Genomic DNA, 12,406 nt, shown 5'->3' with positions numbered 1-12,406 from the left:
TCTCTATTGTACATGTGTGGACCTTCTGATCCCCCCACCTTGTTACTAGGACTTACTGCATAGTCAGACATCTTCACAGTTGTGCTGTGATCATACAAATATGGGTCTTACCATGTACATAGAGCCCTTGGAAGTAGGGACGAACCCCAGCACATACAAAGTACCAACCTAGTTTTTCTTGGTACACACACACACACACACACACACACAGACACACAGACACAGACACACACACACACACACACACACACACACACACACAGAGAGAGAGAGAGAGAGAGAGAGAGAGAGAGAGAGAGAGAGACAGACACACACACACACACACACACACACACACTGTTCTAGACTTGAGGGGATAACAGATACTTAAAACTACTCATATAAAATTGTGCCACTGACTACTTTGGTGTAGAAATAGATGAATGGGGTTGGATGATAAGAAGTAGAAGCAAAAAGAAATCGATATCGACAAATGGACAGATTATCTTAAAACAAATTGTAGGCAAAATTTTATTTACAAGTACAATAGATAGAGACACTTTTAGATATTTTAAAATCTAGTGACCAAGTTGGGAACCTCTATGCACTGTGTTTTGAAAACATCTATGAATTACATTTCTATATTGAAAAACTCCAATGTGATGATATTCAGAGTTAGGCCTATTGGAGGCCTGGGCCACGAGGATTGTTAACTGTCCTGTCTACTCAGTAAAAACACAGATATCATTTTTGGGTCAGAGACCATGTACAGCAAACCTGTTAATATCTTAACCTTGGAATTTATGGTCTTCAAAAGTATGAAGCCAATGAGAGAGGGCATGTGATTTTGACACAGCCCATCTCCATGATATGGACTGTTTGGGGAATCATACCAAGGTTCTCTTTGCTCTACTTAAAGATTGGTTTGGACATTGAGAAAAGGACAGTGAGGACAAGAGGCGAGGAAAGAAGAAAGGAAAGGCCCTAGTCCCAGTGGAGTGTGAAAGGAGATGGGGAATTATGGGGCTCACGAATCCACTGGGAGAGGAGTTTGAATGGGCCTAACTCATTCAATAGACCACTTACTGAATGGGTCCAACAAAGATGGCCCAGCAGGATAAAGAGTCACACGCAGAGGATTTGTGATAAACGGAGAAGAACAGACCAGCATAGAGCTTATGTAAATGTTAGAATGTTTTGGAAACCTGAAGCTGACACCATCAGTAGCCAACACCACGTACCATCCCTCACACAGGGCACTATAGCTCTTTGTGTATGTTTTGAGATCTCTTTAACTCCTCGAGCTTTTGGGGCAGTGTCTTGGTCCAGAATTGTAGCTTTCTAGCCTTCTGGATTCGTCCCACAGCAGGCTGGATGTTCAGCTGTAGATACTGTTCATCATGGTCAAACACGGGCCAGTAGGGTAGACCCTCGATGTTGGGGTTCCTGTGGATATACCGCCCAGTAAAAAAGGGTGAGGTCACTCTGATCCAAAGCCTGATACACTTATTTGGGTCAGGGCAGTGGTGAGGCCAGTGGTTAAGGGGTCTGATGGGACAGGAGACCTGATATGTGCATACAAGTGTCACTCACTAGTTTTTGCTTCATGTTGGGGAGACTACCTGACCTGTTTTATGTCTTCCTCTAAGAGACAAGGTCTAAAGAGCAGTACCATAGCACTATAGTCCACCAGCTAGGTCACTGAGAGATGATCAGTATCTGAACCTATAATGTACCCGTATACGTGTGCCATAGTATAGAGAAGATTCTATCACGTGATGGAAGATCCAGGCATGTTAGAAGGCCACCATCCAAAAGGGAACCCTAGATAGGGACCCACACATGTAAGGTTCAGGGGTGTGTTCTCACCCATGTCTTGCAAAGTTGGCCCAGTACTTCATCATCCTCCTGTTTAGCAGCTTCTCCTCCTCAGTGAGGTTAACTGGAGTCATAAGAAAGACAAAAGTCTAAGTATACGCCACCTCATGCAACTGCCAACTCATTCCTCACACTTACCATCCCAGCTGCTGTCTTACCTCAAATTACTACTACCCTTCTTCCCTATATAGAGCATCCAAGATCCATGCAAGCCTCTAATTGAATTCTTTCTCAGATGTGCTGTCATCTCCATTACAGGGTAGACTGAGAAGGGTCCAGATTCTAAACTAGGAATATATATATATATACAGACACACACACACACACACACACACACACACACACACACACACATTTCCTCAAATGGACTGACAGCAAAGGAGCCATCTGGGATCTCATTCAGCTCAAGAAAAACGAGGAAGACTCACGTTTTATGCCCCAGAAGAAGGAACCAAAAACAAAAAAAACCTCATCTCCATGGTCAGCATTCACATGGGGTGGCCTGATATCCTTGAGGAAGCTGGATTGATGTTGGAATTCATAGAAGTAAACAGGGGCATGGGAACCTGGAGGTGGGACAAAGAGTGACTTAGTTTTCTCTCACTTGGAGCTTTTCTTTTTGACACATATTTAATGTCAATATACCTTGATAGAGTGTTACCTGGAATCATAAGAGTTAAATTGGAGGGGGAGCCCCCAGGCCGGAGCACTAGCAGTGGAAATGTCCTTGGCTAATCAGTGCCCATGGCGTTCCCAGCTGAGTGGTTTTGTTAGGTCAATAGAATATCAGCAACCAATTTTCTTCTCTGTACTCAGATTTCACTCTCTTAAACTAGACATGAGAAGACCTGGACACCACTGCATTCCACAGTGCTCACCCATGACTCCCATCTCTGAGATGCTCCCCTAAACCTTGTTACAGTGTACTCACGATGAAAGTGTGCTACTTGGAGAGAAGGAATCACAAACATGAAGTCTTCCATCATCTCAGTGAACTGTATTTGGAGAGCCTTGGGGTCTTCAATGTCCTCCATGTACTCTTCCATCAACAGATCACTACATTCAGGAGGCAACATCTATACCAGAGACATCAGAAAGATTGAAGTTAGGCATGTTATTGGTTAAGTAGGTAATATACTTGGGTATGGAGAGAAAGGGGCCTGGGATGACATATGGTACAGGCAAAAAAGTTCTTGCTCTGAGGAGACTCCACACAGCATCATACATACATCCTGACCTTTATTAATAGGGATGCTGTCTGAGGAGATATGAGGGACCCCTGTATTTGGAGAGGACCAGCGGTATCTCACCATTTGTGATGTTGTATCCTTCAGAACAGCCTGCAGGTTCTCTCTGGTTATTCCCTTTATCGTCTGAGCAGAGCCTATGACCTGGGAGGTGGAAGACAGTCTTAAGTGTGCAGTCTGATAGACTTGGAATAAAGATGTATTGAGTTCTCACTGCTTAGCAAATGAGTGTCCATGTTCCCATAGAACTGGAAGTGAGCCTCACTTTGGGGACGATCCAGCCATACTCATCATTGTTGAAACCAATGATGCTGGGGACAGGGTGAAAATCAGCAGAGGCCATCAGCTCCTGAGGATGCTTGGGTAGGAACTCTCCATCCACCACAGCAGGGATCATCTGGAAGTTCTGATGGGCATTAAAAATCAATGCTGAAGGTTAATGAAATAAATATCCTGATGTCGACCGAGTCATCTCCACCTTTTTCTCATTTCTCACTAGTTTCGGGGTGATCTGCTCACCCTGGAGGAGAATCTACACTTAGACTAGCCTATCTTGATATTCATTTTGCATACAGAACTGAAAGAACACAAAGTCATAAAGATGGGGTATTTGGTTCAGAATCCCACATCATGTAGACCAGGTTCTCCCAGACACACAAGTCTCCCAACCTTGCTAATGGCCAGGATCTCGTCTTCACTCTTGCCTCTCAGACAGCGCACCAGGGCCTCTGAGTCCATGGCCTCACATCCAGAGAGTTTGGCCACCGTCTGCAAAGGGAACAAGCATGGAGAGGTGTTCTCAATTTCAAGTCGATGATTTTGCGTCTAATTCCCACACTGTAGTGTGTGTTGTGTTGATTGGAATAAATACATTTTGTTCCCATTGTCCTATTGATCAAAGGTGACAGCCAGGAAGCAGGACCCTTTCTACCTGCATACCTGTTCTTTTTGTTTAGGGTAATTTTGTTGTCTCCATCAGCTTTTGTCTGTTTCATACATGAGGTAAGGAGTAAGCATGCAGAGTTGGTGTATGAAGGTTAGAGGACCCTCTTATTTGGCAGTGTCTTTTTTTCTTTTTTATTACTGCATACACTAGCTGAGCCAGTCTGTGAATCCCAGGGATTCTCTTGTCTCTGGCTCCCACCTGACCACAGGAACTTTGGAATTACAGATAGATGTTACCATTTCCAATGTTTTATGAATTCTGGGGATTTGAACAGAGGTCCTCAAGCTTGTACGCCAAGCACTTTAAAAAACCAGCATCCCAACTCCAAACCCATACATACTCATTTTTGCTAGGGATGGACCCTTCTAAGGGCAACTTTGCTGTCTACATAACAGACTCGTCAAGTTTAAAGGAGATCTGTGGATTCTAATCCCTAAGCCCTCACAACTAAATGAACAGATGTTGTTTCCCCAGCTCTTCATTTTTACCACTGAGTACCATAGTGTTGGAGGATGGTGCTATGGCAACAGATACAGGATTGATGTGGTTCTGGCACTCACTTGGTAAACCACCTCAGAGAAACTGAATATGGTTCCAGGCAACAGAGATACTCCACTCTCCATGATGGCTCCATGAAAGAGTCCTTGGGACATGGGGGACACAACATGTGAAGACACGCTTATGCCTCCTGCTGACTCGCCAAAAATAGTGACACGGTCAGGGTTGCCACCAAAGTGGGCGATGTTCTGCTGGACCCAGTGTAGGGCGGCCACTTGGTCTAGGAATCCCCAGTTTCCCCTGGCATGCTCATCTCCAGTGCTGAGAAGTAGAAGGGACATGGATCAAAGGGGCATCTGGATTCTGATTGGCTACCACTCCTCAGCCCAGCCCTAGGCTCACCTGAAGAAGCCAAGGACACCCAAGCGGTACTGGATAGTGACCACCACCACATCCTCAGTGGCTGCCAGCATGGATCCATCATACATGGAAGCCATGCCTACAGTGAGTGCACCACCATGGATCCACACCATCACCTGGAGAAGTCAAGAGAGATGCCAGGAAGCTCCTAGTGAGCCCAAGTTCAGCTTGTCTGCTTACTAGAATATCAACTCCTGTGCCTCTGTGCAGCTACACAGATACACAAAAATCCTCAGGACTTCAGGGCCTTGGCCACAGCCAGGCCCCTCTAGTATTCACATTAGTGTATTTCTAGTCCTCATTCACACCATGTGTCTCAGTTTGAATTCATGCCTCTATGTATAGAGTGATGTCATCATTACTCAGGCTCTTTACAGTGGAACAGAGAGGGCAGTCTCCATGGATACCTCTCCAGATTAAAAATGGAAAGAATCATCAACCCTCATTGTCACCACAGATAACCCAAAAGTCTAAGTTTGGGTGACCTCAGTGTTGAGGTCTTGAGCCCCTAAGTGGTTCGACAGAGCATAAGCCATAGAATGAGTTCTGGTTTTATCAAAGAGTGAGAGCCTTTGATGGCTCAGTGCTCCAGTGCTCTGTGTCCCATAGCCAGGTTTCAGCTACATCATATAGCTGAGATGGCCTTTGACCCAAGTAAGCTAAGACTTTTATCTAAGTCTACCTTGTAACGAAACTCAGGTTGCTTTTGTCCCTGCTAGTCATTTTGAAAACATGCCCTCTCCCTAAGCTGACCATGGCTTGATACTCACAGGCAGGTTAGAGCCCTCATGGGCATGGGCTGGTGTGTAGATGTTGAGATACAGGCAGTCCTCAGACATAGAGATAGGTGGCAGGGTCAGTTTCATCTCCTTCAGGCCCTCCATATTCATTGTAACATTTTGTGGACAACTGGTAAAAATGAGAGACAGTTATTCCAAGAGATGTATGGCGAGTGTAACCCAATGTGAATCTGGATTTTATTTTCTTAGCTACCTTTAGCTGCTGCTCATCACGAGATGCCCTGGTTAGCACTTATATCCTTTCAAAATCCCTTCTAACTAAGGTAAAAACTACAGGGTCAATGAAAGCTGAGGTGGGGCCAGCTTTCTAGGGAGGCCTCCAGTAGGGTAGAGCCTGGATGTTATTCTTTCTGAGTCAGAGAGAGAGAGAGAGAGAGAGAGAGAGAGAGAGAGAGAGAGAGCGCGAGCGCGCGAGAGAGAGACTTGTAGGTGTCTCTCTGGAAATGATTGGCTGTCTTATATAATTCATGGATAATAATTCATGTATATAATTATATGATTCATGAACTTATTTAAGAAAATCGAGCTAAGCATTGACAGGCATACAAGCATTCTCCAGTCTCTGTTCCTGGGCTTGGCTGTGATGTGAGCAGCTCCTGTAGTTTTGATTCATTGTGTTTACCCACAGGATGGATTGTAATCTGGAGCCTCTAATAGTAGCTTTCTTCCCTAAGATGCTTTGGTTGGTACTTTACTACAGCAACAGAAAACAATCTAAGACAGTAATATTTGGGTGTTGGACTCACTCAGCTACTAGAGGATTCAGTGGGCAGTGCTACCCTAAGGGGTAACGAGTGTTCCTTCATCACATGTGCAGACTCTCAGGGAACTTCTCTTGCCTGCAGAGTCTCCAGAGGGAATTAATTACATACATTTGTTTCCTGGTCAATGGCACTTGGCCCTATAGGTTGTCACAGTGACCGTGTGGGTGGGATTAGCAAGTATCCATCATTGCTGTACACTTCAGTGATCTGAAGTATATTCTTCTGATTTCAGAGATGATTGTTGTCTAACAGGTCCCATTAACTCATACCTGGAGATGCCTCTCATTGTGCCAGAGAACACTGGTTATAATCTGAATCTGTGAACAGTTTTATCTTTGCTCATCTCAATAGTGCCTGAGGCTAACTCCCCGTGAGTGCCAAGCTCTGACCCAGGAGCTCCGTAACCTTAGCACATCATCAGAAAAATGCACAGGGCACTCATCCACAAAGAGAGAAAGCTACTGTGTAGCTGAGATGGACAACACACTTCAGCATGGCCCAGAGCTCAGAGCATAGTCTCCCTAGTGCCTGAAACCCTCTGGGTCCCATAACTTACATGGCTGGTTGTGAGGTCCCATCTCTCACACCACTCCATGGCTCAGGGGCCTCAGGAGGTGCAAAGCGCAGTGGTCCTACAGGAGGCTTGGCAAAGGAGATTCCCAGGAAGGTGTGGACATCAGATTTAGTGTCCTTCAAGTGGATGAGCCTGCCTCGGACCTGGCCAGTGTGTGTGTTTCTGATGGGGCTGGCCTCTGGTGAGTCCTGACCTGGTAGAGAGATGCCTCAGGGTTAGCTTTGTGTAATCAGTTGCTACCAGGTTGTGGGAGTTCTCATCTCAGTGTTATTGGGGCTCAGGAGAAGGAAACCCATGCCCCCTTCCCTCAGTTCACCTGTGGGGTTTGAGTATGGAAGCTTCCCTGTACCTCAGGCCCAGGAACCTTTCCTATTCCCATGTTGAAGGATGCCACAGAGTTTCTCTAGGCCAAAGAGGTCACACACTCAGAGCCATTTGGCTATATGAATCTATGATTCTTATTCTTATTCAAAGGTAAGTAGTAGCTATACACTAAGAAAAGAAAAATGACTTCTTACTTTCCCTTGAATTGTTCAGTGCTTTCTCTAGAGTTAGAGCTTTCTCTCTGTGTTAGTGGCTCATAAAATCTGAGGGCTTTGGTCAGAGAATGTGGAGGCACAGGTTTCCCTCACTTTTAGCTGTCATTCCCAACCCGCTTCCCTGCCCTGTGCCTTCCCTCCCACAAGTTCAGCCTCTGACAGGCAGAACTTGGCAGCTCTGACTCCAATCATTCCCCACTGCCAGTTTAGTGAGCCTCACCCTGCACATGGAGGTGGAGAAGCAGGAGCCCCAAAAGCACAGCATTCAGCCACCTATGCAGTTGGTTCCGTGGCATGGCCGGCTCTCAGGTCTGAGTCTGTGCTGCTAGGAGGACCACGTTTCACAAACAGGAAGCAGAATCTGTGAACCTTGCCCAGGCAGAAATTTAAGCCAAAAAGAAATAGGTGGAGCAAATTCTCATTGTAGGAGACCTGTTTAGTCAGAAATGACTGGAGCCAATGGCCTGGAGGCAGGGCAAAGTCACTGTATTTATCAGGGTTTTCCAGAGTAGCAAGGCTTATAGAATGAATCTCTACATAAATATATAAAAATGGGATTTATTAGAGCAACTTACAGGCAATGGTGTTAGCAATCAAACCATGGCTACCTATGAATAGAAAGTTTAAGAATCTAGAAGTTGTTTAATCTATATGGTTGGATGTCTCATCTGGTCTTCAGTAGATATTGAAATCCCAGAGAAGGAGGCTCTGATGCCAGTGAAGGACTGGATTTGCTAGCAAGGCGGGAGCAAGATGGCAAAGAGCCAACTCTTCTGTCTTTCATGTCCTTATATTGGCTTCCAGGAGGTGTGGCCCAGATTAAAGGTATATCTTCCAGTCTTGAGATCCGAATCGAAGGCATGTGCCAAATGTCCAGACTAAAAGTAAATGTGCCTAGCAAACAACCAATGGAGAGTCACAGGTGTACTCTCCATTTCTGGATTCTAGATGTAGTCGGTTGACAGCAAGAATAGCCATCAGGGTCACCTCTGCTGTTTCTCTTCCCCCTTTGGCCTCCTGGAAAGGCACATCATGGATTCTAGAGCTCGTCTGTGATACCAGAAATGCTGTCCCCTCACCTGGGCAGGAAGCTGTAACAGGAGAAGCCAGACTGTGAGAAGTTCACAGTCAAGATGTCACAGGAGAATCGGGCAAATGCAGGAGCTCTGAATGTGAGACTCATCCTCAAGATTCCTGTGCTTTGAAGACTCCGTTTACTTAGTCTGCTTCCAGGATCCCTAGTCCCTATGATGATCTTGGGGTGTACACGGACTCCTTCCTGTTAGGTTACGTCAAAACACTGCAATTCTGGTACATTTCAAATCCACAGCCTCTATTCACTTCACCATTACGATGTGCGTCCTCTACTGGCCAAGATCAACTTCACACTTAATATTTATTAATATTAATATTTTAATAATATTTAAATAATATTAATATTTATTCACTTAATATTTTAATGTTTGCATTTGTTTATGTATTGTGCTCATATACATATTATGAAGGTTCTCCCATGCCATGGCTCACATACTGAGATGAACAGAGAATTTGTGTAAGTTCATATTCTCATACTGTGTGAATCGCAAAGTGATCAGTGTTGGAGGAATGTTTTCTTACCACATCCTAATTGATCTCATTCTTAACCATATGACCAGTATCTAATGGGGCCTCCAATACTGGGTTCAATCTATGATAAAGCTGAGATACAAATATAAATAAAAGTTTCAGAATTACAAAGAACCCTGGCAGGTTAAATTAAGGAATGCAGGACCCGGAGCCCATATTCAGTCCAGCCTGACTCTCTGGAGGAAGCTTTGTGGGGATCAGTATCAGACAGTCTAAAGTGAGAACTGACATTGATTCCAAATTATGATTACTGTTTTTATTATTCAAATAATAATCCAGAGCCTGCAGTATGGCACTACAGAACTTCTTTCTTGTGTCTCTCTGGCTGCTTCCCTGGCATAACATAGCACTGTTTTCCCCAGTTTCCCTAATCAACATATCAACATGGGCTCTTTGATTTAACCTCACCCCTCCAATGCACTCTTGTCCTTTCTGCTGTTCAAGCCATTCTTGGTAGCTGCTCTCTCTACACCAAGTTCCCTGACCAAAGAACTGCTAGACCGTGAGAGCTGGGAATTTCCCAGATCCCCCAATCGTGGGATGGAAAAACCAGATCCCAGTGGGTGCTGGGCATCCTTGTGCTTCTTAATCCCAGACATTTCTGTAGCTCAGCTCAGGAAATCCCCGTGTGTTCTGCTACTCACGGCACCATCACTCAGAGGCCCCGTGTTGATGATGGCCATGGCCACAGTGAAAATGTAAAACGAAGAAGACACTCAGGTTCTGCTCTGTGGAAGGAGGGAGTGAATAGGGAGAGCATGAGAGATAGAGATACAGGAGACAGAGACAGAGAGACAGGCACAGACACAGAGACAGAGAGAAACAGAGGTTCAGGTCCATGAAAACACCTTCAATGACATGCCACTATATGCCCATTCAGTGAAACCAAGTTTAAGACCCATACAGACAAGTGTTGGCAAAGACAGGGAGCCACTGTCCCCCCGCATACGTGGCTGGAGGAGCTACAGAAATATATAGTTATTGTAGATGACAGTTGGACAGTTTCTTCACACATTCAACCTATGACTGAATAATTTTACTTGCATGTCTTCAGTTCAAAGAACTGAAAACACCAATCACAAAAACCTCACATTTAAAAAAGTTCATCCAGGCTTAATTAAAAGTAGTCAAAATCAGGTCATCTAGATATGCATCAACTGAGGAGTGGCTAAAATGTGTTGTGTGCATATGTGGAATGATACTGTTAACAGATGACATACTTGACTCTCAAATAGGCTTTATTTAGTAACAGGACCAGTTACAAAGGATTCCTTTCCCCTGACAGGACAGCCAGGGTTCTCATGTCTCTAAATTATATGCAGCTTCCAAACTATAGCGTCAGAGAGTGGTTGCCTGGGAGCAGAGACCAGGTAATGATTGACATAGAGGAGTCCAAGAGAACTTTTATCATTGAAAGAAATAGTCTCATACTTAAGGGTATGTGGTTGCATAGCTCATATTTTTATGCAAAATGTGTCCATCTATGCTGGTAAATGGGCAAATTTGGTTTCATACAAATCATTAAACAACAAAACTTAAAAAAAATACAGATACTACAATTCTAAAGGCTATTTGGTGAAGTGACCTGTGTGTCAGCAGAAATGGGGACTTCACAGATGTGTGTGTGCAGCAGGAGCTCCATAATGCCTTGAGGCTTCAATAAAAGTCAGTCCCCCTGCACTCAAAGGAAGGGCTCTTCTCTGCCTAGCTACTCAGCCAAGGCAGAAAGATAGCCTCATCTCTCTTCTGCCCCCTAGTGTTTGAAATGTGAAATGTAAGAATCCTCACTGGATCCTTAATGTTTCAGTGGTTGGTCTTCAACAAAGTGGATCGAAGAAAAAGGACTTTGCCAAGCCAGGAGTGAACACTTGTACTCCAGGGGGGCAAGTTGGTCACAGGTAGGGATCTGGGGGACCATCAGGGTCTAGAGAATTAAGTATTCAGCCTATTAATGACAGAGGGAAAGTACTTTGGGAAACATAGGGTTAAGTTGAATACAATTAGTCACCCTTGTAAAATGGCACAAAGATTGCGAGTTTAAAGACAACAGTAAGATAAGTCCAAAAACGAAATCACAGGAGATGAAATAGTAGTAGTGCCAGGTGGATCCAGGACGTCTCAGGAGGCAGATGTGCTACACACACATGTGGACATACTCAGGGAACAGGCATCTCCTTCTGTGGGACATTTCTGGACTCTCTGACACCACTTACACCTCCAGTATTTATATTGTTATATTATTATAATCACATTTAAAGATTCAGAGCTATGATACACAAATAAGAAAGCATATTGTATTTTTGGGTCTGGGTTACTTCACTTAGTTTATTTTCTTGTTCTATTCATTTACCTGCACATAATTTTACATCTGGTTAATACTGCACATACAATTACAATATTAATGAGAATATTTAATAAGTCTGTGCCTCAGCCTCTGTAGTGCTGTGCTGGGATTACAGGAAAGTTCCACACCACAATTGGAGGAAAATTAGATATGGAGGAGAGAGAGTGGGGGCAGACAGAGACAGAGACAGAGACAGAGACAGAGACAGAGACAGAGACAGAGACAGAAACAGAGACAGAAACAGAAGGAGAAGCAGAGTGGAGAAGGACTGAGAAACAAAGAGGAAGATGGAGGCAGAGGCTAAAGTCTCAGGAAAGTGAGAGTGTCCGCAAACTCAGGTAGTCCTAGCAACTGAAAAGCAGAGACTGGTGGGTCTTGAATTTAATGCCAGGCTGGAATACCCAAGGGCAAGAACCCATGCACAAAGAAAGAAAAATGCAAAATAATTGCTGTTGGTATCAGGCTCCAAACCCAGTGACATCACTTCTAGGAGTTCTCCAAAGCGTTGCAAGGCAACCACCATACATTCCCAGAATCCACCTGGCTACCTCCCACCCTTACCTGCAAGAGATTACATCACTGCCCATATAAAACAGACAGAACCCTCTGACCTCGCTCTCTTTTTCCTCTTCGTCCTCTTCTTTTTCTTCTTCCTTTCTCTTCTTCTTCTCGACCCCTGCCCTATCTCCTGAATAAACCCCACTTGGAACCCTTTGGTCCAGTGTGGTCTGTTCTAAGCCATATGCAGATGTATATCAATTGCAACAATTAAAAAAAAGGAAAATCAAAGG

The 12,406-nt window shown here is 44.5% G+C and overlaps 1 protein-coding gene across 2 annotated transcripts; it reads right to left on the bottom strand.

The window, feature by feature from the left end:
• Nucleotides 1–481: 481 nt before the first annotated feature.
• On the bottom strand, nucleotides 482–8,025 carry LOC117722903 (acylcarnitine hydrolase-like). Of its 2 annotated transcripts, none has more exons than XM_034522172.2 (12): nucleotides 7,866–8,025; nucleotides 7,089–7,299; nucleotides 5,739–5,877; nucleotides 4,951–5,084; nucleotides 4,611–4,869; nucleotides 3,774–3,872; nucleotides 3,370–3,510; nucleotides 3,168–3,248; nucleotides 2,789–2,933; nucleotides 2,286–2,423; nucleotides 1,849–1,921; nucleotides 482–1,425 (listed from the first exon to the last, which is right to left on the bottom strand). In XM_034522172.2, the coding sequence occupies exons 1-12, from the start codon at nucleotides 7,939–7,941 to the stop codon at nucleotides 1,239–1,241; spliced, it is 1,683 nt and encodes a 560-aa protein (XP_034378063.1). In that variant the 5' UTR covers nucleotides 7,942–8,025; the 3' UTR covers nucleotides 482–1,238. The 2 variants fall into 2 exon arrangements, with proteins under 2 accessions (XP_034378063.1, XP_076771851.1); XM_076915736.1 differs by having other exon boundaries at nucleotides 1,270–1,425; nucleotides 2,326–2,423.
• Nucleotides 8,026–12,406: the final 4,381 nt, after the last annotated feature.

Source organism: Arvicanthis niloticus, chromosome 18 (genome assembly GCF_011762505.2).
Source record: "Arvicanthis niloticus isolate mArvNil1 chromosome 18, mArvNil1.pat.X, whole genome shotgun sequence".
NCBI classification, from domain to species: Eukaryota; Metazoa; Chordata; class Mammalia; order Rodentia; family Muridae; genus Arvicanthis; species Arvicanthis niloticus.
The sequence above is the reverse complement of the archived record's forward strand: the minus strand, read 5'-3'. Positions and strand labels throughout refer to the sequence as shown.

Bases quoted from the DNA above. Each gene is read 5' to 3' on its own strand.
- LOC117722903 (XM_034522172.2), bottom strand. From the start codon at position 7,941: ATGCCACGGAACCAACTGCATAGGTGGCTGAATGCTGTGCTTTTGGGG. The intron at 7,300-7,865 runs GTGAGGCTCACT...TCTCTCTACCAG, and splicing joins TCTCCACCTCCATGTGCAGG to GTCAGGACTCACCAGAGGCC. The intron at 3,511-3,773 runs GTTGGGAGACTT...AATGCCCATCAG, and splicing joins AGATCCTGGCCATTAGCAAG to AACTTCCAGATGATCCCTGC.